Source organism: Mugil cephalus, chromosome 17 (assembly GCF_022458985.1).
Source record: "Mugil cephalus isolate CIBA_MC_2020 chromosome 17, CIBA_Mcephalus_1.1, whole genome shotgun sequence".
Lineage (NCBI taxonomy): Eukaryota > Metazoa > Chordata > Actinopteri > Mugiliformes > Mugilidae > Mugil > Mugil cephalus.
In genome coordinates, this window is record NC_061786.1 from 8,746,410 (window position 1) to 8,772,968 (window position 26,559).

The 26,559-nt window shown below is 43.1% G+C and overlaps 1 protein-coding gene across 1 annotated transcript; it reads left to right on the forward strand.

Annotated features, from left to right (window-relative positions):
• Positions 1-4,880: 4,880 nt before the first annotated feature.
• On the forward strand, positions 4,881-24,845 carry plcb2 (phospholipase C, beta 2). The gene is made up of 32 exons (XM_047610978.1): positions 4,881-7,309; positions 7,601-7,678; positions 8,259-8,327; positions 9,143-9,283; positions 9,712-9,791; positions 9,918-9,971; positions 10,054-10,129; positions 10,249-10,349; positions 10,790-10,950; positions 11,044-11,190; positions 11,277-11,434; positions 12,058-12,140; positions 12,317-12,401; positions 13,289-13,502; positions 13,594-13,676; positions 13,778-13,874; positions 13,978-14,062; positions 14,215-14,339; positions 14,642-14,793; positions 15,215-15,379; positions 15,524-15,623; positions 15,818-15,922; positions 16,119-16,183; positions 16,300-16,390; positions 16,483-16,878; positions 17,083-17,266; positions 17,657-17,798; positions 19,379-19,443; positions 19,978-20,037; positions 20,285-20,342; positions 22,742-22,825; positions 23,921-24,845. Exons 1-32 carry the CDS (start codon positions 7,226-7,228, stop codon positions 24,086-24,088), a joined length of 3,756 nt encoding a protein of 1,251 aa, XP_047466934.1. The 5' UTR covers positions 4,881-7,225; the 3' UTR covers positions 24,089-24,845.
• The last annotated feature ends 1,714 nt before the right edge of the window (positions 24,846-26,559 follow it).

The window sequence follows — 26,559 nt, forward strand, 5'->3', positions numbered from 1 at the left end:
GCTTTAGTGCTGTTGGGACTAATAGTTCGAAGGGTCTGACACAATAGTACACTACAGTGGGGGTGTTGATATTATGGAAATAAGTCCTGTAGGCTGCGTTAGAGGATTGAAGTGCAGTGTAGGATTATGTCAGCTGCACTCTGCAGTGAAGAGAAGCTTGCTTTCCTGGGGAAAAAATCAAATGTGAGCTTAGCGTTCGGTAAAGCAGCTTTGAATTAAGGTGCTGGTGAGGCCTGTTCCGGTGCGCAACAACTGGCTTTTATTTTGATGCTTGGTTTGAAATTCATTCACCAAGAAAAGTTTCCTTTTATAGCAATGTGATCTTTGGGTTAAAGCAGTAGTTCTACATTTATGATCAGTCCCACTTCCTTGTAAATCAGCACAGTAAATCACATCCAGCAGCTTCTACTCCGCCTAAGAAATCAACCTCACTTTGTCCAAGACAAACAAGTCAGTAGTCAGCTCTAAATCTCACTTATTTCCATATCATGTCATATATTATGTTATATTGTGTTTTCAGCTGAAACATAAAAATGATCTGCTGTCATTTCACACAGTTAATGTTCTTCCGTGTGTCCCGGCTGCGCTACTCGGATATCTGCTTGTTTCAAAGAGGGCTCCAAGCCAAGTAATAAAACGACGCCATCCATAAAACCACAACCCTTTGCGCAAATCGAGCAAACAAGATGTAATGTGTTAACCTCAGATATGCTGATTTGGGGATTTTGTTATCTTTCAACAGCCTGTATGTCGAGTATGTCAAGCTATCAGGCTGCAGCTTTATAATTACTTCTTGACAGATATAAGAGTGATATTAATCTTCCTGCCTGGAAGAAAGAAGAGCATTTCCCTAACTATTGCTTTGAGGTAAAATACAGAGAGCTCATTTGGTTCCTCGTCTGTGACGCTTTTCCATAGCTTAAGCGCAGTGAGGTAACAGTTCAAGGCTCTTGAGGTGTTTCATTACACTTGATGGATGTAGGTTAAGTGTGACCCTGACAGAAGCTGACAGGTTGGCAGTCCCCACGGAGCGTGTGCGTCATCCCTCCCAGTCCTGTTGTGGTTCAGCATGTAACAACCGCACCTCAGCGGCTGCTCCGACCAAGGAGAACATGATCTCCACCTTCTCCTTTCCCTCATCCTGGAGACAGGAAGCTTTGGCTGACCATGTGTTGTCTGCCATATTGATCTAAGGTCAGCATCACACTGTCTAATAAATCTACTCAAAAGCCTCTCAGTGTACACGCAGCTCTGAGTTTATGAAATAGTCCCAGGTGATTTAATATAAAAACTATTGTCATTAAGTGACATTTTGTATTGTTGTACTGTGCGCCAGCAATTGGGTTCAAGCCAGTGACCTGATTTAATCGGCTGATGCTCCAAAATGGAGCAGACGATACTTTTAAAATCCCGTATTCCAATTTGATGTGTTTCGGTGCTTACGCTAGCAGTGATTTCAACAGCAGCGTATTTCTCTTGAGCTCTGAGACAACACTATTATTAAACCCATGCACACGGCTTCACTTTTGTTCTATAAGGCCAACAACACACTTTTGCCCTTTTCTTAATTGAAAAAGATATTGTTCACTGCCTCCTTATTGTTCTCCTCCACTGCAAGACAACATCTTAATATTTCATAACTTTTGCTGCGGCGCCTTGCTCAGACAATGATGCATTGAGAGCCGTTTAACTCCAGCTTTGTATTAAAGGTCTCTTGCTTGTGAGGTGTCATGTCAAACCCGACGGGGGAAATACATTTCTGGAAAATTTCTGGGTTTTTTTCATGGTTACTCCTCTTGTGTTTTTCACATGCACATGCTGTGATGTATAAGCATTATTTGCAGCATCACTTCTAGCTTGTAAATCAATAGTCAAACAGTCCAGTGTGTACGAGAACACGGTGTGACGACTAAACAGGAAGTCTCCATCGCACATACTCTGAAGATGGTCATTTGTCTTGAAGTTAAATTCTCTTGAATGAAAGATGAAAGTTGCTATTTTTTTTATCAGTTTTATCCTTCTTATGCTCTTGTCCCGTCTAATATATGTTATCTTGTGTTTTCTCACTGCAGATTTATTATGATGGATAACACAGTTGACATCTGACAGTAAGTTGGCAGCAGCTGCCATCATTTAACCTAATGTATTGTTGAATAAAAGGCAGCATAGATAACAGTGACAACTGGCTATACGTGTAGATTTTATGATTTAATAAATGTCACGTAGCTTTTAGTGTGCTGCATGGCTTAAGCCACAAAACAAATGAATCCCACGCTGCCCCCCTTTTCACATCAGATAATGTTATCATCTAGCTGGCTGACTGGGTTCAAGACTCATGAGGCTCTGTGCTATGTCCTGACGCACATGTAGCTTCCGGGCTATAACTGCCAGCACGGATGAACTCTTTCATCAATAGGTCAGTCATTGTCTCCCTCGTATATCACAAGAAGCCATAAGAGGCAGGGAAATCACATCTGTCAAGGCTGTCCCATAAACAGAGGCCACTGCAGCACTGACAGGCCTGTGATTGCGTTAAGAACACTCCGCGTTACATTTTTCCGGTACACACGGTTTGCTGTTGGATTGCTTGCCCTGTGCCGTCCTCTTTAGTGAACGAGCTTCCTGTGCAGCAAAACAGACACATGCTTTGGCACTGGTTCTGAAAATCTGTCACATTATCACAACAGTCCGTGTCATCTCCGTTTACATCACAGCGAAGCGCGCTGGCTGCTCAGCGGAAATCAAGTGCTTTTATTGGGAGAGTGATAGTGAGCGATGCTTGTCACCGCCAGCGCGGAGAACCAAACCTTTCAGCCAAACAATCCCTTTTCACAGAGAGATGGATCAAAATAGCACCAAGAGGCATTGTGTAATGTGTTCCTTTCTGTTTTGTACAGTGCAACAACAGAGCTCTCAAATCAATACACCTCCCTCACATGCTGCTGAGAGAGCGCGCGGGGTGGTTGGTCTTATTTCCACTTTCATAGTTCGCAACATGTAACTGTGTGAAGTGGTTTCAGTGCGAGCTGCAGCGACTGAACTGTGGCAGACTGGGGGATGAATGCTTCTGTTTCTGTGAGAAGCAGACGGCCCCCTTTTTTTTCACACAATGGGCAATTCCCTCAGGTAAAGAAAGGGGCCTTCACCACAATTTGACAACCGAGCCCTCTCTTTGCTAGCACCACTGCTGTTGCTTCTGTTGAACCTACGCCTTCGTATCAATCAGTGATTATTCTTTTTTACTCTGAACCAAGCTGATGCTCATTTAAATGCGTCAGACTTTTGTCGGTCAAAATGCATCAACGTTAGGAAGGAATTTATTTGACTCTGCATCACCCACTGTGGTTCAGAATAAATAAAGTACAGGATGATGTCAACGATTAATTCTCCTTAACTTAACACAGAACTATTATAAAACCATAAAAATTAACGATTTTCTAAAGATGTTTATTTGTAATTTGTGATATAGTTATATCTATTATACATACTGTACCTTTAATAAAAATCTTCTAATTACACTAAAAGTTCATCAAGGCCAAAAGATGTATGCCTGTCCTATACTGTACTGTATGTACATAACCAAATACACAATACATTTACATGGTTATATGCACATACCTGAGCATAACTCAATAATGCAGGTTCTTCTACTTGGAATCCAGCTTTTGGTCCGTGACAGAAAATACAGCCTATATGTTAAAATGCAATAATGTGGTTTTAAACCGGCTGATGAATGGCAGTGATGTTAAGCGCTATATGCCCTTGAGACATATATTGTATGTCCTGCAAAATCAAAAGCATCTCCGGGACCTGCGTCCTAACAGTTTAACAAAATATCTATACCAGTGTTGTCCACGCCAACAGGCAGGTTAGTGGCCTCAGCAGCTGCAGTCCGAGGTAAATTCGACACACATTGATTTAAGGCATACACATGGCCTAGGACAAGAACAAATAACGCATAGTTAAGGGGAAACACGAGAAGAAAACAGTTCTTCTCTTTTCGTAAAAGCCAAGGTCTCGGTTCGTGTGTGCAGTTCAGCATCCATAGGGGGCTCTGCAAGATGAGTTTACAGAAGAAGATTTGCGTTTTATCCGACCTGCGGCACCGAGAATGTAAAATTCCTTTTTGGGGTGAGCTTGGATTCGATACGGGCGGCGTGGTGACAGGAATGGGGCCAGATCAGGGTCTTCTCAGGCCAGCTCGGCGCGCCGCTTAGGTCGGAGGGAGAGTGGCAGCGTCTGCAGCCGCCTGCTCGGTGTTGTCAGTCGCGCCTCGCCTGTGCGTCTCCCTCTCATCCTCGTCCTCGAATGTGTCACCGGTGCTTGGCGGGATGTACTGGTTTACCCGGGAGTGAGACGCGCGTGTCCCTCTGACCAAAGTGTCTGACTTCTGCGTGCTTGTGTGGAAAGATGCGTTGAGTTCTTCCTCCTCTTCCGAGGAGTGCGCAATTTCTGCTCCGGCACTCCGGGTGACGGCCGCTCTCTCCCACCGAAACGCCTGGCTGTGCGGGTCTGTGCTCTGCGTGGTCTGGTTGAAAGGTAGCATCCCTGTCTGTGTAGAGTTCCACTCCGAGACATTGTTGCTTGCGGAGATTGTGGTGTTAGTTGAAATGTTTGCGGTGGGGGTGACCTCTTCAGGCATCCCCGGCTTCCCAGCAGAAGAGGTTGAACTGGTTGGTTTCCAGATTAGGCTGTAGTAAATCGCCAGGATAATGGCTGCTAAAGACACAGACAACACATATGCAAAAACTGTTGCTAGTCTCACCCACTTCTTGTTAGTCTTTGCAGCCATCTTAGCCTTTTTGTCCCCCGTATAAGTAGCAGGTTTGCCCCTCTCCATATTGGGCATGAAGTCCCGCTCTCTCATATTGCCCCTGTTTTTTCCTCGATGCTCCACCACCCCCTCCGTCTTGAAGGCTTTTTGTTATCCACAGTCCAGGAGAAGAGGAAGCAGCGGGCTGAGGAGAAAGATGCTTGGCCACCTCGAACCGTCCGCACAGAAGGAGGATTTTTGCAGCTAAACTGATTCCCTGTAATTCATTTGGTCTCAGAAGCGCTGCGCCTCATATTCGGTACCCAGTGCAGCTCTGCGTTTCATAATGGACATCAAGCATCCACAGGCTGACTGCGCGTTTCAGCATCCGACAGCGGCGGGACAAATGTCTGCCCTGCGCGAGATTCCCAAGGAACAGCTGGCTGTAGGCCCACGGCGAATCCGCAGTATGCGATTTGATGTCATTTATTAAAAACGATTAAGTGAGATCATACGGTACACAACTGTCTGTCTTATCCAGCAAATGAAGTGGCTGGCTCAGCTAAAAATACGGGAGAGGGGGCGGGCGGTGGCTCTTAAAGAAGCAGCAGCTGTGCAGCAGCTCGGGAAGAAACCAAAAAAAAAAAAAAAAAGCTTTCACATCAGGACGCCTCTGTCACACATGGAGAGCAGGATGTTGTATCAGGGATGAACACACTTCTAAGTGACGCTGTGAAGTAGTTTTTTATTATGCTGCGCACCCAAGTGGAGAGGATGGCAGGTGCATTAAGAAAACAGATAGGCGATTAATTCATATCGATGGGAGTTTAGTCATATGATGCTTAATAAAATACACATCTGACTGATTGTGTTTCGGGTTTGACCTCACACCTGTTGGCCGGCCCATTCACAGCGCGTCATTTCAGCACCGAGGACAGCGACCGAGAGACGTTTTTTTTGTGCGGATGTCCTAAAAGAAAGCAGTCTGGTGAAACCGAACATTTGACCAATAACATGTGAAAGCAAAATGTCATCGATTAAAACGAAAACACGTGGTAGGATCATACAATCGAGTTTCTCATTGGCGAATTAGTGCTTCCTGTACGTTCGTTGATTTATTGAGACAAAAGTAATTCACTTTCCGTTTTTCATCTCTTAGAATAATAAAAAAAAAAAACATTAAACATTCAGTTTAATTAGAATTTGAAGAACAAAATATGAACTACTTATTGTACACTTACCTCAATCTCAATTGTTTCACTGTTGTATCCATGTTGACAGTGAATAGGCTTAAAGTAAAATACATTTCAAACATCTACAAACACTGGCTTAACATGGGTAATTTCCGCATGTTTACGACGAGCATAACTGTGTTGTAACATCCATACAAAGTGGAAAAGAACATTGTTGCACTTGGAGGACTGTTGGTGTCTGTACAGATGTGAGACAAGCAGTGCTCCGTGTTGACCGAAAGCTGATTGCTCATGATATGTGAAAGCGTTTGAGACTGTGAGTAAGATGACCAGATGTGGGTTTGACAAGATCCTGTGTGTAGCTCGATTACGTGTAGCTTGCAGCTTTTCACTGAAACCATCAGCATCTTGAATAAACTGACCCTGCGGTGGTTCACCTGATATCTCTCCTCTCCTCCCTGGCTGACTGTTTGCATTAGATATTATGCACACCGTCGGTTTATTTGAATGATACCCAAATGACCGGGCATCTTTTGTTGATACAGCAGTGAGTGTCCCATCTCCAGCAATATGTGACACGAGCAGGTGGCGGTGGCATAATTTGATAAATTAATGAAGTCAGAACTTAGATTTGCTGTTCATGTAAATTGCATGGTGTGGACGACAGCTTTTTTTTCTTCTTTTTTTTCATGGAACAAAAGTAACAAACAATAATCTTTATTTTATTACTTGCTTCCTACTACAAGTTCAGGTAGGGTGGACATTGTGGCCATAAAAAAAAAAACGTATCGCAATTGAGTAACCTTTAAAACAGTGTCAACACCTTTTTATGGTAGTTTTCTCCTGTAGAATGCATTTACAACAGAAACAATATAGCCTACACTACTCGTTGTGGCATCAAAATAATAATAATAAAAAACATATTGTATGGACAGACTAGGCCTTTCTGTTATCTGAGTCGTAGATAATTTAATTTCACTGAGTTTGCAGCCTTTAATTTCTCATATAAACCATGTAATCCTGAAGTGTAAATCAGTTCAGCAGCAACACATTCACCTTTGCTCGTATTACATGTTGTGTTCTCCACCTAATTTGCAAGGCATATTTCTCGGGGTGCGTCCTGGGCGCAGTCAGCTCAGCCGCACTCCAGTTTAGAGCACCTTTTACATGGAAGGATGGGAGGCAGGAGTTAGTTAATGGCTAGGACCATGGTGGATATTCAGGCGGTGGATATGCTGCAGCTATAGTAGTGAAAGGAAAGCCGCTCCAGAAGGACAAGATGAATAAGAAAAGATATTTTCTGGAGCCTCCAGAGGTCAAAGATTACCTGGTCAAAGGAGAAAGATTCACCAAGTGGTCAGAGGTGAGTGAATATTCAAAACAAATACAAATGGTAACTATTACATATCAGTGAAAAGAAGAGAAATATAAGTGAAGCCATAATTTTAAACACATATTTCGTTTTTTCTTCTATTTAAACCACTGAAGCTGTTAATGCTACATTTGAATCTCTGAATTCACTCTTTATTGATTTAAATAAATGCCATGATTTAGTTTGGCATCGGCACATCAGCGTTAGGCAGCTTTGTTTCACAGCTTCCAGCTCAATAAATGTGCAAACTGTGTGAAAGCCAATTCCCTTGTCTCCATCAAGGACTCGACGAAGACTGTCCCCATCACCATGAAGATGGATCCCAAAGGTTTCTATGTCTACTGGATTAATCAAAGCAAGGTAATCACATTAACAATCATTATTAAGGGTCTGGAAAACCAGGGATGAGCAGCTCCAACTCTGAGTAATTCAACATTTCCACACCCGACAGATTTATGTCAAACAAAGGTAGTAATTTTTCAGATTCACTTCCACTGTGTGGGCAATGTGCATGTGAGTGGGATCTGGCAAAATCTCTGGTGCAGCTAAACATTTCATTGAGCACCTTCTGGTCCCAGAAGCTTGTGGAAATTATTGATTGGCACTGACGTGGGCTTACATCCTGGTGCACAGGGCAGCTGGACTACAATACAGTTATTGGAGATGACAATCTGTCTCTGGGGGGTTCTCTCTCTGGTTTCCACCACATCAGAAAGGCAGTGAAATCTACGTCAAATGTGTGGTTTACAAGCCGTTCATGCACTTCTTATTTCTTTCCACATGCTGTTTTAAGATAGTGGACACTATCTCCACACAAACAAACCAGATCCCATAGTTGTTGCACTTTGCCAAAGGATGACTTGTATCACGATCCATATTTGGACTGGCGCCTACATGTTGAATTCAGTGCTGGAGATTATTCTCTGCCTCTTGTTTCTAGGAGACAACGTTCCTGGATGTTGCTACCATCAGAGACACCAGAACAGGAAAATATGCAAAACTTCCTAAAGTGAGTACTATTATTTAATGTCTTGCAACCTGCAATCTGAGCCAATTAGGTCCAACAGATGTGTTTGCTGGGCAGGAATCTCTGCAAGTATGAAAATACGGCGTCATGCCCTCGGTTTGCCCATTAGTGAGCTATGGGAGGCGTTTTTGCATTGCAAAACCATGCAGTGCACACGCGTACCCAGACTACTCCTCCATCACTGAAACACACAGATGCACAGACGCGCAAACAAACATAAACACCGCGCCACAGACTGAGTCACGAGATTTCTTAGTGAGCTGTGTGTTTGGGTGTGCGCGCGTATTTAGTAAACCGACAGTTGTAGTTCCAGTTCTTTTCTGCTCCTCGTTGGCCTCCGCAGAGAGTTGCAGTATGCAGTATGATATGAAATCTGTTCCCCTTGGGGAGAGCTACATCATCCCAGATGGGGTGAACATCCTCCTCCTGGGCCCTGAGGAGATTTTGGGAAAGCTACTCCAGTGCTGACGTCAATTCTGCCGCTCTGAAATTAGCATAAAGTGTAGACTGATTGTAGAGTAGCCTGAGCAGGGAGGTACATTTAACGCACTCGTCTTCTTACTCCTGTTTGTGCTGTGAGTCTTGTTGTTGTCTTGTTTATGCATATGTTTGCATATCCTGATCAGCGTATTTGACTTTGTCCAAGAGGCCTCCAGGTGTCTAATCGGTGCACATAAGTGCTACACATTTTGATTCCTTTAAAGCGTACGGAGACAATAATCAACTTAGTAGTTTATTCACAAAAATACAAACAAGTCACCTGATCCACCTTTCTTTTATCCTTTTGATTTTTCCAGCACCCTAAGGTCCGCAACGTGTTCAACCTGGATTTCCCGGACAGTAACCATCTTGCCAAAACCCTGACCATTGTCACGGGCCCAGACATGGTGAACCTGACCTATCATAACTTCTTCGCCTCTAAGGAGAAAGTGACACAGGTGATAAAAACCACTGCACACGCACTCAATCTGTGCCTTATTGGCAACATGCACTTCGCCTGGCTATTTGCAATCTTTCCTCCCTGTCACTGGTCCCCTCTGATTGTTCAAACACAGCCACGGGCCATTAGCCATTACACAATGAGCCTTTGCTTCTCCTCCAATAGCGAGCTCTGTGCCTCCCTTTTAGTCTTTATTAGACTTTATGACTGCGACGTCCAGATTTAATCAACTGTAATGAAATCACAATTGTGCTTTGTTCAGCTGCAACATTCAGTGCTTTCATTTCCTGAGGTGCCACTATATTACCGCCCTCTAGTGGTGTGTGTGTGTGTGTGTGTGTGTAGCTGTAGATGATGTTTCAAGCTCAGGCTGACAAAAAGGTTGACCCAGTATTCCTGTTATTTTTGTAATTAAATGCACATCAGAACTGGGCAAACGACATTCTCACAATTGCCTACAACGCTGCAAGAAACAACTCATGCAGACAAGTGTTCCTGGACAAAATGTAAGTGAACTTCATGTAATATGACACAGCAGCTTGTAGAGGATGAGTGAACATCATGCCATTTAATTGCATTGTGTGTCATTACTACGTGTTATTCTAATGGAAACAATGTGCATTTAATCTTAGCTACGTCCGGATTTCTCTTCAGACCAACAAGGATGGCAAGATCCCAGTGAAAAAGTAGGTTGCTTACAATACAACCACGCACTAGTTGGTTTACACGCGGCCTTCTCGATGTTTCACGGATTTTTCTTATTCTCAGCATTTACAAGATGTTCCCTGCGGATAAGAAGAGGGTGGAAAGTGCACTGGCATCAGCACACCTCCCCAAAGGAAAGGTCAGGAAATGAAACTGCTTGCCTACGATGCTGCAAGAAACAAATTCAGGATTTTCAGTTTCGGTTTTTGCAGCAGGCACAGTCTTCCCTTGGAATAAATATCTGTGCTCATGTTTCAGTATGACACCATGAAGCCAGATGTGTTCACTGAGTCGGCCTTCAAGACCTTCCTGACAAATCTCTGTCCTCGGCCTGAGATCTACGAGATCTTTACTTCCTAGTGAGTTGCTCTCTGGGATGCGATGTTTGCCTTCTGTTGCGTCAGAAAAGTCATTGTGATGGGATTTATCATTTGACACACAAACTTTAGCTTAAACCATACGTTATTCTTAGAATCAGGAAGAATAATGTAAGAATATATGACTGCCATTTGAAAAGATTTACTCTGTCTATTAAAAATACTCACTAAATTTAGCCAAAATTAAATTATTTAAGTCAAAATACTATCACCACTGTTGAATATACTCTGTAGATAAAATCAATATCATGAATACTGACAACTATAATAGGATTATTGTTCTAATTTGATAGCATTAAGCCAGAGAAGCCTCATATTCGGTCAGTGTTGGGTGCCTGGTATGGCCTCACATAGCAGGTAGAGAGTCTATGTGTGAGCAGCATCACGCTAAAGTGATATTCACGCCTCGTCGTGCCCCCCAGCTCCACCAAACCCACCATGACGAAGGAGAACTTCACTAAGTTCCTCAATGAGAAACAGAGGGACTCTCGGCTCAACGAGGAGCTGTATCCACGCCTCCGCCAAGACCAGATCAAAGCTCTGATTGACAAGTATGAACCGCTGTCCAATAACTCCAACAGAGGTGAGATTCATTTGTGATTCGTTTGCTACATGCAGGATTTGATGTCGCTTCTGTTCTTTTGTTTTAACTTTTTTTTACCTGTTTTGTCGCTAGGTCTGATTTCTCCTGAAGGTATGTTATTCTTCTTGATGGGTCCGGAGACCACGGTCGTCATGCAGGACCGGCTGGCCAAGAGCCAGGATATGACCCAACCAGTACCCCACTACTTCATCAAGTCTTCACACAACACATACCTGACAGGTCACAAACGACACTTTGACTCTAGCCTACGAGATGCCGCTCGCATTTGGGTCGTATTTGACGTCTCTGTTTCTCTTTGTGAGCAGCCGGTCAGTTCTCTGGCGTGTCCTCTCCAGAGATGTATCGTCAGTGTCTGCTGTCTGGCTGCCGGTGTCTGGAGCTGGACTGCTGGAAGGGTAAACCTCCAGATGAAGAGCCCATCATTACTCACGGCTTCACTATGACCACTGAGATCCTTTTCAAGGTAGTCACTTTGAATTATTCACGTATACGTAGATTCATGTATCTATACAAGCAAAGGGCCACAATTTCCTGCCGGCCTACGTTGTTTGGGTATACGTAGCGTCTCCTCCTTTGCACTTCCAGAAGCTGTTCACGTTGACACTGGGTGTGAAAATGTATCGTGACAGGCCTGTGGATTCCCTTGCCACCATTTATTCATGCTTAGATGCACAAAGTCCAAAAGTGTGTAAAGGCTCCAGAGCACGCAGTAACACACAAAAACATGCACACACACACACACAGCGGAGCAGTCGGCCCCTTCACACCCTCTGCCCCCACACTGAACACTTCCATTTAAGGGCAGCCGAAGCACCACAGTCCCAGAGGCCTGGACTCAACACCTCACTTCAGTTTACAGTCAGCCTCTGGATGTGCTTGTTTTGGAACTGACTTCAAGCTCGTTCACTTTTTTTTTTTTTTTCAAAAAGTAGCCATTTCTGTCCAGCTGTGTTGATCTCCACTTTTTGTGTATCTGCAATTTCACTGGGCTCATGTTTGTTGCTGTCTGAGATAAATAAAGATCTAGTTAAACCATAATAATAATAATGAAAAAAAAAACAATTTGTCTTTTGTGACATGTAACAGGACGTGATAGAGGCTATCGCCGAGAGCGCCTTCAAGACCTCACAGTACCCCGTCATCCTCTCATTTGAGAACCACGTTGACTCGTAAGAGCTGAGCTTAAACACAAAGTCATGCCGTGTGTAATGCGGTTTGCACAATATAATGAGGTTCTGATGCCATTATCCCACATGGGATAATGCTGTTGGAACATACTGAAGATGTAACTGGACATTTTGATCTGGCAGTGGATAGTAACAGGTGTTGCTCGGATTTGTTCCAGGGTGAAACAGCAGGAAAAGATGGCCAACTACTGCAAAACCATATTTGGTGATGCCTTGCTAACAGAGCCCCTGGAGAAATACCCTGTGAGTACACCACTGCAAATCAGCCTGCTGTCAAAATGATAGTGAGATAAAGTTTATTTATATATTTTGTTAAACAGAACACTTAGACTGATAAATTAGCCGCAGGTGCTCATGTTTTTCTGTGTGACTCAGTTTCACGGTCTAGCATAAAGATGACAAACGGCGAAGACCGAGTTGTTCTCTTCCTTATCTTCGCCAGACAAGACCTTCACAGACTCCCATAACTAATCGGTGATTTATATAATCAACAGATATCTGTTCAACTCTCAGCCGTGTCTGTGTGTTTGTGTCCCTGAGACAGAGGGAGCATGTGTTTAACTCTTAGATTACGTCGGAGACATAAGAATTTAAAAAATGCCAAGGCCGTGAGACGTTTCCTTTGATGCTTTTTTTAACCAGTGTAGAAGTACATAACATTTATCTCCATATACTTTCAATAGGAAATGATTATTTCCTAAATTTTATTCATTCCAGAGTGAAACTTCCTTAAAACCTGAATTTAACCTTTTGTGTGTGTGTGAAATGTCTTTATTATTCCTTAGATTTTGCAGAAGATCCTGGTCCAGGTCCTTCGAAGATAAAATATAAAGGCTTTTTGACCTTTCTTCTAAAAGTCAAATTTTACTCTGCCCATTTTTTTTTTAAACAAAAAGTTAACAAAGTTAATGTCATTTGCATCAGACTCAGCTGAGTTCAGTAGTACTCAGTAATGCTAACAGGCTAAAGTACGATCATTATACCTGCTACACATCATTTTAAAGCCTTTATGTAAATGCCTTTCAGAAATCTAACCAATAGCATGTGCTGTCGAGAAAATGAAATCTCATGTCACAATTGAACCACAAATGAGTTTGTATCTACTTTTTGTATCTGCATCGAACATCTAGCTGAAGCCAGGGCAGCAGATCCCCAGCCCGTCTGAGCTCATGGGTAAGATCCTCATCAAGAACAAAAAGGGCAGCCACGAGAAGCCGGCTCAGAATAAAAAAAACAACGCGGCAGCCACTGAGCAGGCTGCACCCACGGCCGCACCTGCCCAGGATCCTAACGCCCCTCCTCAGGATGCTGCCAACCCAGCATCCAGCCCCCAAGAGAACCAAGGTGACAAATCCCGGGGCAAATCGTTCTCCAAAAATAGGTCAGGTTTATAACTCCTAGGTGCCACTGACATTTTGCTCGTATGTCGAACCAGAGGGGGACGCAGCTGTGGAGGACATAGAGGAGCAAGAAGACACAGAGGAACAGGACGAGGAGAAAATGAAGACTTCAGATGAGGTAAATGATGACGGCCGTGATGACAGTTTTATTGACTGACATCATCTGTATCCAGTCAGAAGAGTCCAAACATCATCTAACTTCCTGTCAATCCCCCACAGGGCACAGCTGGACAAGAAGTAACAGCGTACGAGGCAATGTCCTCTCTGGTTAACTACATCCAGCCCAACAAATTCATCTCTTTCGACAATGCTAAAAGTATGTCTGTGACCCAAACGTTTAAACTTACTTGCGGGCCGGTAAACACATCAAACCTGGCGAGAGTTATGCAATTCTTCCTCCCATTCTTATCTATCTCCAGAGAAAAACAAGAGTTACGTCATCTCATCTTTTGTGGAGACCAAAGGGGAGGCGATGATTGCCAAGACTGCTGTTGAATTTGTCGAGTATCCTTTGCAAAATGTTTTATTTTATTTTTTTAAAAGTGACAGTTAAATTGTGACAGGACTGCTGGATTTTTTTAGTGTACTCAGGAGAATACAGAGAAACATACAGACACTGAGATATATATGTATGTGGCCTAAATCATCTCTCTCAGATACAACAAGAGGCAGATGAGCAGGATTTACCCCAAAGGAACAAGAATGGACTCATCCAACTACAGCCCCCAGCCTTTCTGGAACGTCGGCTGCCAGATGGTGGCGCTCAACTACCAGACGATGGGTAAAAGTGGCACTGAAAAATACTGGAAAGCCACTCAGACATATCACATGTTCCACTACACGAACTACTCGCAGTTCTTATTTAATCTTAATCCTCTGACACGGTCGACGTATCCTGCGTCTTTTTATTCAGTCATGTATTCATTAAAAAAAGCTGAGCTTCTGATTTTTACCACAGCAGGTCAGTGTTGCACCTCTCTGCGCCGCGCAGGCCTCAGCTGTGCTCTGCATCCCAAATGCTCTGCCGCGCCTCCTCCAGCTGAAGAGAGGCAGCATGAAAGGGCTGTTTGTGTCTATTTTCAGATTTCCCCATGCAGCTGAACCTGGCTCTGTTCGAGTTCAACGGCAGAACGGGCTACCTGCTCAAGCATGACGTGATGCGTCGCAGTGACAAGAAGTTTGATCCTTTCTGCGACAGGCTGGACACCGTTGTAGCAAGCACGCTGACCATAAAGGCAGGTTCACGGCCTTGTTGCCACCGCTGCAATATCACCATGGCGAACTGCAAACACAAAGCAAACAATTTAATTTTAACATGTTATGATATTGCTTTGCAAGATGTGTATACAGTAGCTGGTATTACTGCTCTAAACTGAGCAATAAATTAGCCTCAGAAGCCCAGGGAAGTTGGTGCGCGTTGTACTTTGGAGGCAGTTTGGATGTGGAGTCTGTGATAATACGAGCTTCCAGCTGTGACTCAAACACAGTTCCTGGTATTCAGTTGGCTCTGCATGAATGAGAACCCGAGCTTTATTTGTATCCACTGTTTGGATAGCCCCCATGTACGTCAACATGAATAGACTCAGCGGCACACATCAATACTGTTAACCACTTTGTGCATGAATGTCATCGCATTACCCTCGCTCCTCTCACCAGATCTATTCGGGGCAGTTTCTTTCTGACAAAAACGTGAGAACGGGGGTTGAGGTGGAGGTGATTGGGCTGCCGGGAGACCCCAAGAAGAAATTTCGCACCAAGTGGTCCCCCACACCCAACGCCATTAACCCAGTATGGAATGAGGAGCCTTTTGTTTTTGAGAAGGTGCGTGTTGAATCGCTAAACAGCATCAAACATGTACGAACACAAACAGTATGAGGGTGATTGGGTTCGCGTGAGCTCAGTGATTGTAACCTGATGAGCTGCTGCTTTTGGTCTTAATGTATTTGTTGTTGTTATCATGGTTAGATTCTGCTCCCAGAAATGGCTGCTCTGAGAATCGTGGTCCACGAAGAAAACGGCAAATTCTTGGGACACAGAATCATCCCTGTCGATGCCGTTCAGTCAGGTCAGCGAGGAAAGAAAAACAAAAAAAAAACAAAAAACAGTAACGTTTTATGCTTAATCTAATCTCCATAATTTAAAGCACTGAGTCATTCAAGGCCTCCGAGTACTTGCTAACCTGTTTCAGCCAGCTTCTGGATCAGAGGAGCTGCTGCCTAGTTTTTAATTCACCAAGGTTTTTTTGTTTATGCCCTGCAGGCTTCCATCACATCTGCCTGCGCAGTGAGAGCAACATGCCTCTCACTCTGCCTGCTCTCTTTGTGTACATCGAGGTCAAGGACTACATCCCCGCTGCCTTCGCAGGTGCTTAACTTTTCACTTTGTGCTGTGGCAAAAGAATAAAACCTCCTCGGCAACTGAATCCATGTTGCCAGAGGGACAGTGAGGGACAAGGCTGATTTAGGCTGTATTTGGATTAGTTTTGTATATATATATATATATATATATATTGTATGAAGTATTTCTGCCTTGCACGCTGATGTAATTCATTTCTCCTCAGATTTCACAGATGCTTTATTTAATCCAACAAAGGGCACAGAGAAGACAACAAAGACCCCCAAAGAGGTAAAAAAAAAAATAATAATAATAATTGCCTGTCTCCAGATTTCCAGTAAAAAAATTAACAGCGCTAACGTCCTAGCTGTGCTATCTTTTTTCTTTCTTTTTTTTTTTTACTGCAGTCATCTTCAGACTACGTTTGTCAATATGAGTTACCCCTTGTGGTCCAACCTGCTACAGACAAAGCAAAGGAGGACGAGGCCCCCGCTGCAGGTAATGAACGTCACATTTAAATTATTTATTAAAGATTCTTATCTTTAACATGTCTGAGTGTAGAAGCTCTCTGAACGTCCTGACTCTCCTAGAAAAGGCCTCGGCTGAGCAGCCGTCCCAGTCTACGCCGGAGGCTAATGCAGAAAACGATGCTTCGCAACCTGAGGCCGAGCCTCCCGAGACCCCTGCTGAAGAAGCAGCACCCAAGGCGGTGGCAACTGGGACAGAGGCAGCCCCTGAACCCAAAGAAGAGTCGGGCCCCGACTCCGGTGCAAAGCCTCAGTCTGAACCAGAAAACAAAGAAGCGACAGATGTCGTAAGTGCTGCTGAGGAAGGGGCTCCTGAAGAGCCCACTGCAGAAGAGGCAGCGGCTGAAGAGGCAGCGGCTGAAGAGCCTGCGAAAGAGGAGCCTGCCACGGAAGAGCCTGCTGCACCGGCCGAGTCTGCAGGATCAGGGGACTCACCTGAAGCGGTGACGTGCTCCGAAGGTAACCCTGAAGCACTTTACATCCTGCACTCATCGCAGTTTCCCTTCTGTCAATACACTGTAGCTAAAAGGTCTCTCTCAGTGAACCAAAACAATACAGAGGTATTATTATCATTATTTGCTGAATATATCACTCTGAAGTGCATATCCAGTGCTGGGAAGTAGGAAGACTCTGAAAACATGGCTCTTTGTGTGTCTGCTGCAGAGCCTTCGACTGTGACTATTGAACAACTGACACAGCACAAGAACTATCTGAAGGTCGTCAAGCGACAGGAGAGAGAGATGAAAGAAGCAGAAAAGAAGTATCAGAAAAAGGGAGAGGACCTGATTCAGAAATACTCTGACTCCTTCAAGGCCATCAAGAAGAAGACCTCGCTGAAGAAAAAGGAGTAAGGAGATTTAATTTTCATGCTTTTCAGTTTTTACAGAAATATGGCAGAATATTGAAATGAACCCACTAACGAAGTTCTTTGTGGTCAGTGTCATTAGCCAGATTATATTTAGGAGCATGTAGAATATTTGGAAACTCAGGAGTTTTGTTTTTTTTTAATCTGGAGCAGAATATTAGTGGCCAAGAAAAACAGCTGGAAGGGCTGCAGTGTGTTTTGTGTTTCAAGCAATCCATATGTTATTAAAGGCCCAGTGAGCATTCCTGTGTAATACTTCCAGTGAGCACATGGCTGAATGCTACATTTTGTACTTGGAAGTGTTATGGTAGTTATTCGCTACATTGTGTTCTCCTTACGGTACGTTGTTGTACCATCTTATGTGTCCGTCAGGGGAGAAGGAAACAGCTCAGACTCCAGCGCGAAAACAGAGCGGGTGCAGGAGCAGAAGGAGAAAATGCAGGTTGAGCTACAGGCTCTGTGGACCGACCAGTGCGATCACATGAAGAAGAAGAAGGAGCAATTTGCAACAGAGGTTGGTCACATGTATTCATCTCTAAAATGAGCAAATGAGAAGTCTGTGGTCAAAGGAAAACTATATAAATATAATATATATATATATATATATATATATATATATATATATATATATATATATATATATATATATAAAGATGCAATAAAGTTAATATTGTTAAATTAAATCTATGGTGCAGAAACCCTTCTTGAAGTGGGAGTAAATACACAAACAGTGCCGACGCATTCATGTGACGTACATATACAGCCTCATCTTTCAGAAGGATGAAGAATAGCCATACCAATGTAAACCAGTGTTTTCCCATTCATCGTTTTTTAGTGAATTCAAAGAACCCAAGTTACATCTGTAACTTTTATTTCTGCCCTCGGCTCAGTCTGTACTTGACTGTACCTGTACTAGAATACTGAGAATGTTGCTGCAGAAAACTGATTTAAAACGCCGACATCATGCGAAATCGGCTTGAACTCCGCTCAGCTCTGTGGTATTTTTTTTAACTTCTGAGTTTTTCATTTTGATTTTCTGAACTCATTCATTTCCAAGTCGTAGCATTTTCTATCCAAATAAAACGTACTGTGCTGTACGCACTTGCCCGACACCAAACAGCAGACTGACAAAGTCAAGTAAATACGATAGTTTCAAACTTAAATTCATCAGAAATAGCACTTTATGATAACAGCACTCTGTCAATTTATATAAAGCATCACTAATAGACATTAGTATTTACAAACCAATTATTCAAGTTATTCATTCTAAGGTTTAGAAATTTAGACTTAGAAAATGTAAGTAAATGATGAATAAACTATTTAAATGTATGTTTACAGGTTATATTATTTACACATGTACAAATAGTTACTAAGTGTGTTAATAAATGGTTTATAGACATGTATTCTTAAATGTACATTTAAATAGTTTATTACATGTTTAAATTATCACTAGTAGTATTAACACTACAATAAAGTTTTACAATAAAGTGGCATGAATCGTTGAATTGTTGCCAGTTGTGAAGTTGGGTGATTTGGAGCTGCCTGCTATTGACCATATTTTTCTCTAACGTAGGGTGTGAATCTATATATGGACTTTTTTTTTTTTTTTTTGTTAAATTGGTACTTGAAAGACAAAATCTGCTCTCTGTTCTGATGTAGCTGTTTTATGCGCTCCTCGTCCAGCCACCACTCTCCTGACACTCAGCTCTCGGCTGTCTTTATTCTATTTAATGACTCGCCCCAAAAATAGGATTCATTACCATAGTTCAGAATGCAGCCACTATTCTCACAGAGCACCTCGTTTTAGCGCGCTTTGCTGGGTATCTGGGTTCGCGCACTTCAGAGGCTCCAATGTATTCATTATAGACTGAGGTGCTCTTAGCGTAAGTCTGAATCGATATAAGGTTCAGCAAGGTAAGTGTTGAATGGCTGCCACATCAAGAGACGAGGCAAAGTGTTTTGGAGTGAAGTATCTTGCGCACAGGTTTTGGGCCGAGAGCTGTTTTCAGTACATTGTTATTTAAAGCTGCTGGAGTCACATTTAGAGCTTTATCTTGACTGTGATGGTGCCATTTCCTTATTGTGTTTTGACAGAGACTGGCCAAACTGTTGGAGATGGCCACAGAGAGACACTCCGGTGAACTGAAGAGCCTGGAGAGGTGTGAGCACGCATGCAACACATTTGGGACAAGATTCGTACACGAGAGCACACAAGGCTTTGCTGAGTCTTTTCAATCTGTGCCGTGAGAGTTTGGTGTGACACTCTTTGTGTGTATGTCATTCGAGGTGAAACATTTGACATTTCGCAGAGAGAATACCTCCGATAATGAATGAATCACCCCAGCATGCGGGTCTTCCAATGCGCTGGGCCGGCTTATGGGTTTTTTTTTGTACGTCTGTGTGTGTTATCCCAAGTCCCCAGCTGGCAGATGGTTATCTCAGGACAGCCATTATCCAGCAGGTGTTTAAACAGCGGTGGGGAGGCAAAGGCAGCCCGGATCATCTACCTGTCCACACATTATAACATTGCATTTAAGCCTTCCTTTCATTGTAAAGATAAGGTCACATCAGACACACACAGCCCTGCAACTCTTGATTAAAGGAAAAAGGTTGTTCATGGGGTCATTTTTCATTTTCATTTTTTTTTTTTTTTTATATATACCCACGCCAGCTGTCTGTGCCTTGTTTTGCAGCGAAGCCAAAGAAAATAAGAAGAAAGCGCTCTCAAAAGGTTCATCCACAGAGAAGTCAAAGTGAGTTTCTGGCCTTTGGTTGCTTTATGTGTTTGTCACATTGAATGGTCCATAATGAAAATAAATATGAAAATAAAAATGATGAAAAGCAGCCCAGCTTCTTACCCCCTGCCCACCTCCCACACCCACCAACCCACACCCCCACCCCCCCCCGTCACATGGCGCTGCATGTTCAGCCTGGTGTGATTTGGTGAAGTTTAAACATCATGTCCAAGAGGTCTAATTGACAATAATTATCTACATTTAGGCTGAAAAAGGCAGCGAGCACTGAGCTGTTGGACGAGGCCAGTCATCCCGATGGTGCAGTAAGTACAGAACATTTCTTCAAACTCACTAAAAACACGAGATATAAAGTTTATTTTTAACATAATAAGGAAATGAAAGAAATAATTTGACTTTCACTTCAGGAAATATCCTGCTGAGGGCTAAATCGGTAGATTTATACCAATTTGTAGACTAAACGTGAAGCTGCAGCCTGGAAGCTACCGACAAAAGAAGATAACATAACTCACAACGGTACAAAACCGGTATGGATTCATTCAGTTAGTGTAGATTTATGTGAGTTGTGTTGTACCCAAGGCTTCACACAAACCTCATGACTGGCTAAAACCAACAAAGGCTGAACACATAATGTACAAACGTTGCTGCTACCCATTTGCAAAGTCTTTGATTGTAGTGATGGAGCACAAAGATCCGACAATATGGTGTCCAGTAAGGACTATATGTCATTGGTATTTTTCAAAAGAAGGTGAAATGTGTGCCTCCCCTACTATTCATTGTTGTCCACTGCAGCACATGCTTTAGAAATGGTCATTGTGTTCTGCCTGTGAATATCAAGGACTTATGAAAGATTCTTCCAAGTCAGTATTTTGTTGTTATTATTACTGTTGAGGTTTTTGACTTTTAGGACAAACCACAATCTCCACTTTTACAGTGGCTCTCCATGCACTTGACAACACACTGTTGACCAGGAAAGACGTGAACTCTGGGAGTGGATAACACTGGGAATCCAAGAATGTTAAATGTTATATATACACTGAACATAGGTTGCAACAGCTTGCACTGTTTTCCCTCAACAGCAAAAAAAAAGGAACATTTTTGACACAAAACTAACTTCAGTTTTAATTAATTAACCTTTGCATCAATTGTAGCCAGTGTAGGTCATAAATCTTTCATCATACATGCCTTTGCCTCCCATTTCTAAACGCCTTCCAACCAAAGCCAGAGGACAAGCAACCCAACTTGGTTCAGTCTGTTGTTACATCCAAATCATTTTCATAGCGAGGACTGTATTTAATAGTGGACAAGTTCATGGGTTTCTTGAGGAGCAATTCTGAAGCTCAGTGTGGTGATGTTGGCCATCGCCATCTTTTCAGTGGCTGCTAATTCAAATAAGAGGAAAAGACAGAGACGTTGAGGTAGACAGGTGATGCCTTCGCTGGCAGATCTGTGACAGCTTTTAGTCAAAGCAGCCATGCTCTTAAGCCTTAATATGATTTATAAGAGATGTGGTGCCGCATATCAACCTGTACAATAATCCTTCCGCATAACTGAGCGTTTCAACATTAGGGTTTATAGGGACTGACTCACTTTTAAGCCAGCCTCACGTGTTCAGTGGAAGAAGTGTTTTTGGCACTTCTGTGCTGGCTTCCTTTTTCAGCCCAGGAGGTGGCTGCGTGATTCGTAATCAGCTCAGCAGTTCCTGTGTGTGTCCCTGCCATTACTCAGCAAGACAGCAAATGAGTGTATTTCCCAAAATGTTGAACTATGGCTTCAAAGGATTCAGCAACTCACAATAAATTCTGAAGCTGCTCACTGACATGTATCCCGTGTAACAGAGTACCATTAACAGCTCACAGCTGTGTGTTCAGCATATCCTGTATTTAACGACGTAACCATGGTTACGCGGCGTCTAAAGATTTGATAAAAACACAGAAATAATATTACCATAGGCATGTTCCAGCTCTTTTGCTCTATGCATTTGCATGCATATACAGTCCACTTACATGTTGCTTACAGGTACAAACACACATTGTTGAACTGTGAGTACACTCACATACATGTGAACACCCAATTAGACCCCCTCCCACACACGCACGCACACACACAGCCTTTCAGTAAAGTGCAGCAGGCCCTGACCATAGGCCGGGCCTGTCCATTACTCAGAGGCTGTTTACAAGGAGTGGGCTAATCCATGTGTGGCCGATGACTCACTGAGCTCTGCTCTGTTCCTCCTTCGACTCATCACAATTCAGACTTGTTGTATTTGGGTTAAAGAACCTGCCATTTTGCTCAGACCTTTTCCCATCCACTCAACGTGTTAGGGCGGACCCCACCGCCGCAGCTCACGTTGATCTACTTAATCACCATTTCCCCATTAATTACCGCAACCGTTCACAAAGCAATCACTTGTTTAATCAGCGCAGCCTCAGTATTGAATACCAGAGTGCAACAAAGGGCCGCGTCCAGGTCCGACCTGCGACTTAACCGTATTGATCCGCTCTGTCTCAGGTTGCATCCCGTGGGTAGGTGCACATACGCGCGCAGGGAGGAACATGAGCAGATGAAGTGTTTATAGACATGCAAACAGCCTTCGCGTCTCTCACTTGATACCACTTGCACAAAGGCACACACAGGTTCGAAACCACAAATCAATAGTGTTTTTCAGTAGCAACATGTTTTTCACTTAATTGTTTTGTTACAGTCTTCAGATTACAGTCCACAACAAGAGGCCCTGATGAAAAAGCAGGCTGCTACACTGGAAGAAATCAAGAGCCTCACTAATCAGGTACACAGTCAAGCACAAACTAACACACACTGGTACATGAACAATATTTCTTCAACCAGATTTACGCAGATCTGGCTTAACATTATAAACACTGACAGGAGAAGTAAATAGCATCTTGTGACAATACAGTGATCTGCTGGGAAACTTTAGGACCTGACATTTGGACGTGTAAGTGACATTGCATCACCTTAAACCAAAGAGCTTTTTGTCTCCTTCTTCAAGCACAAATTCTCAAATTTTACTACACACATTCACTTACTGACATCTACAATCCAAACTAAACTATGCCAACAGCAGACACACTGTCAACAGTGGCCATCTGTCCATTCAGCGAGTGTGCGCGATGCTGCGGCGTGGCACGTCCAGCTCAGGCGATTGAGAAACAAACCGACCAAACTCTCACCACCGTAAATGATGTCAGAGCGTTTTGAATGACAATGCTTTCCTTTGAATTGGTGAACTCTTGGCAGCGGACACTGAAGGAGGAGGTGTGAGATGCCAGATTGATGGACGGAGAGTTTTTATGTCTCACCAGTAGTATTAGCTTACAATTGCATTTTTTTTAAAATATATATATATGTTGTGAGAAGTGGTGGGAGGAATTAAGAAAGGCTTAAAAAACAAAGGGGCTGGTCCAAAGAGGCTCCAACCCTCAACCCCAAAGACCCCCACTAACACAGGACACCCTCAGAAGGCCATGTCCATTCTCTGATGAGGAGACCTACATAATATTGGGCATTAGGTGGTCATAATATTATGCCTGATCTGTGAATATGCAACTGTATTCACCATTATTGACTGAGAATCAAGATATTTGCCCTTTTACAGGAGAATTTCCACCTGTCTAAAAAAAATCCTTACTCGTGCTTTAGTTAAAGTAGCTTGTGATCAAGTTATTTAAAATCAATCCATGCCATTGGGTTCAGGCCAGTTCCCCGGCTTAAGGTGAGCAGTAATCTTTATTTTTGACCCGTACCAACACAGAAATCCACGATCCATCATGATAAGCAGCCGCTGAAAGGAGCGTCAACGGCGAAAATGTCTGCTCGTCTTTTCGATAATTGTCTAACTAACCTGTGGCCCCTGTCTCCACAGCTCAATCAAGAGGCCCTGACGGAGCACGCTCAGAAGCTGAGGTCCCTGCCGGCAGAAGTCAGGGAGGCTGTCAACGTGTGCGTCGGCGCGCACTTCCCCGAACTGGTGGATGAGGCTGGGGACAAGAAGGCGGGGGCGGTGGGCTATGGAGATGTCTTTCTAGGTTAGACGTGCCCTTTGATCCCCGACCTCTACCTAAGTTTTTCTCACTTTTATATTTACTTTACTCTTGGTGCATAACATACAGTTTTAAGCATAACTTTAAAATAGAGGGCGTTTATTCGATTAGCAAAGAGAGGTGTGATGTTTCATTTTAGATGTGCTATTCATAGATTGTTTTATGATGTTTTTCTTCATAGTCCAAAGTTAGATCACCTGGATTGGATTTTCATTTTCAACTAGACTATTTCTGTTTCTTTTCACCAATGAAAAAAACAAAACAAAAAAAACACCTTAAATTAGACGACGCAGTGGAAACTTCATCTTCCAGATGAAGGCCTTTCGCTAATAAAAGCCTGAGCCCGGTGCTCCCGCTCTCCTTTCTCTTCTCTTAATACGCTTACAAATGGGGATGAATGTAGCGGGAAGAAATCAGAGTCTGCATGCTGAGTGAGACAATGACTCCATTTGTCACACTTCAGCAGAGCTTGATTGTGGATGTGTGATAGTCAGTAAAGCCACGGGAAAGGACTCAGTCTGACTCCGTGATGTAACCGAGTTGTGCAAAAATAAAGAGGACATTTACTAAAAGAAAGAACCATGCAGAGAAAGAACCATATGAAGCCATGACCAGCTGAGTTATGGATACATACATGCGATATAGCATGCAATTACGTTTGAAAAAGTGAGGTTGTCTTGTAATGAGACCTATATTTACACATATAAGATATCCCCTTTGCAGTTAGAGTTGCTATGAATTGCTATTAATAAAATAATTTAAACTGCCCATGTGTTTTCTCCACTTTATTTTCCATTCGGTTTTCTGTTAACTGTCTGGAGTCAGTTTGATAACATTTAGGATATGATGCCTACACAGAAAAATGTTTTATCCCTCTGTGTGTCATTGAGGTTTCTTGTCATCTGCATTCTCGCGTCAGCTCTTTGAGAGTCTGATGGAATATTGCTCTGTGGTTGTTTAAATATCAAAGCTCTTCGTCTTGCTCTGTTCTGCAGCACCTGTGAGTAATAGGTAATTGCAGGTGTTTTTCGTGAAGGTCACTCATCAAAATCACAAACACTGTCGCCTGTGTGACACCGTCAGTCAGCTGAATGTTAGCGGGGGACTCTCGTCCGGTAAGATAACCGCTGCATGGTGGATTTAAGCGACTCACTGTGCATGAGAAGTACGGTGGTGGAGAGAGCTCAACGCACAAACGTTGAGCTTTGTCAGCCACAGTAGGGAAGGGATTTTTAGACATTGTCTCCACAGACATTTAGATAGAAAAATTTCATCAGTGAGCCATAGACCCAGTCATCATTTTGTTACCCTGCCTACAGATAGCAGACATTTTTTTTTTAATCCAAATTTTTGCCACTTCAGTTAAACAGCTAAAACTTTGAAAAGGCCAAACTATGAAGCACATCATCGTAAACAATTGTTTCCCACAACTCTCCAGCGAAAGAACACATTGTTAGATATTTTTAAGAGTGTGAACACCGGTCCACACACTAAACCAAAGCCCCAGCGCATACAGTGTGGATAATGACAAGCCGTGAAACACAAATTGGACGAAAGATAAATGTGTTGTGTATAATTACAGAGCAACTGCAGGAGCCAACAACAAAAAAAAAAAATAAATAAATAAAATGCAGTATCGATTGTAAGGAGAATTTGCAGTAAATGCAGGTTCAGAAAAAAAAAAACCTGAAATGAAATCAAAATGAGCAAGGAGGTGAACTAATTCAAATGCCTGCTCATTAAATGATCAATATGTTTCGAGAAATGTTTAACAAAGCATGTGTTGGATTCATGTGTTGGATATTGTCTGAATGCCATTTGGTACCGTATGATTCAGGCAGAACCAAATCCAGTGTTTCAATCGGAGGCTGGAACGTGAGCAAAGAGTTACACCGGCTGATGGCTGCCAACAAGCCTCTTTCTCTTTCTCTGTGTGCATTGCTTCAAACCTGGCTGGGCTAATTTAGCACACCGTGGTCCGAATGATTCACTATACTGCATGACTGCAATGGCTTTTCTCTCAAACTAATGCAAGCTCTGCAAAGGATCAAGTGGTCTTTTCAAACCAGAGCTATAATAAAAGCAGGTTGGCCCTGAATAATGGTGGTCATTTGGGCAAAATAAGACTCCAGGTTCATTTCCGTTCCGTATACAGTGTATCTGTCAGATCAGCGAGAGGTACTTATTTGTTCAAGTGTTTACACAAATATGCATGCGCTCCTTAATGAACACTGCTTTCTTTCCCGGCTCGCCATCCACGGCCATCTGTCCATTTCTTTGATTTCCTCTTCTGTGCGACACCCGTCTTCTGAATCAGATGACATGACTGACATTTAAAAGTGGAGGATCAGGACGAGTCACCGGGAGACACAGCTTGTGCCTGAGAGTACTGCCACCTCATGCACAACACAGATGAACTGCTAGCTTTTGAGTGTGAATCCAGTCAGGCCTGAATCACCGG

What these genes read in the sequence shown, in the direction of transcription:
- plcb2 (XM_047610978.1), top strand. Translation starts at nt 7,226, where the DNA reads ATGAATAAGAAAAGATATTTTCTGGAGCCTCCAGAGGTCAAAGATTAC. An exon ending in CACACCTCCCCAAAGGAAAG is followed by an intron (nt 10,130 to 10,248) that starts GTCAGGAAATGA and finishes CTCATGTTTCAG; the next exon opens with TATGACACCATGAAGCCAGA. An exon ending in CAGCCCCCAAGAGAACCAAG is followed by an intron (nt 13,503 to 13,593) that starts GTGACAAATCCC and finishes ATGTCGAACCAG; the next exon opens with AGGGGGACGCAGCTGTGGAG.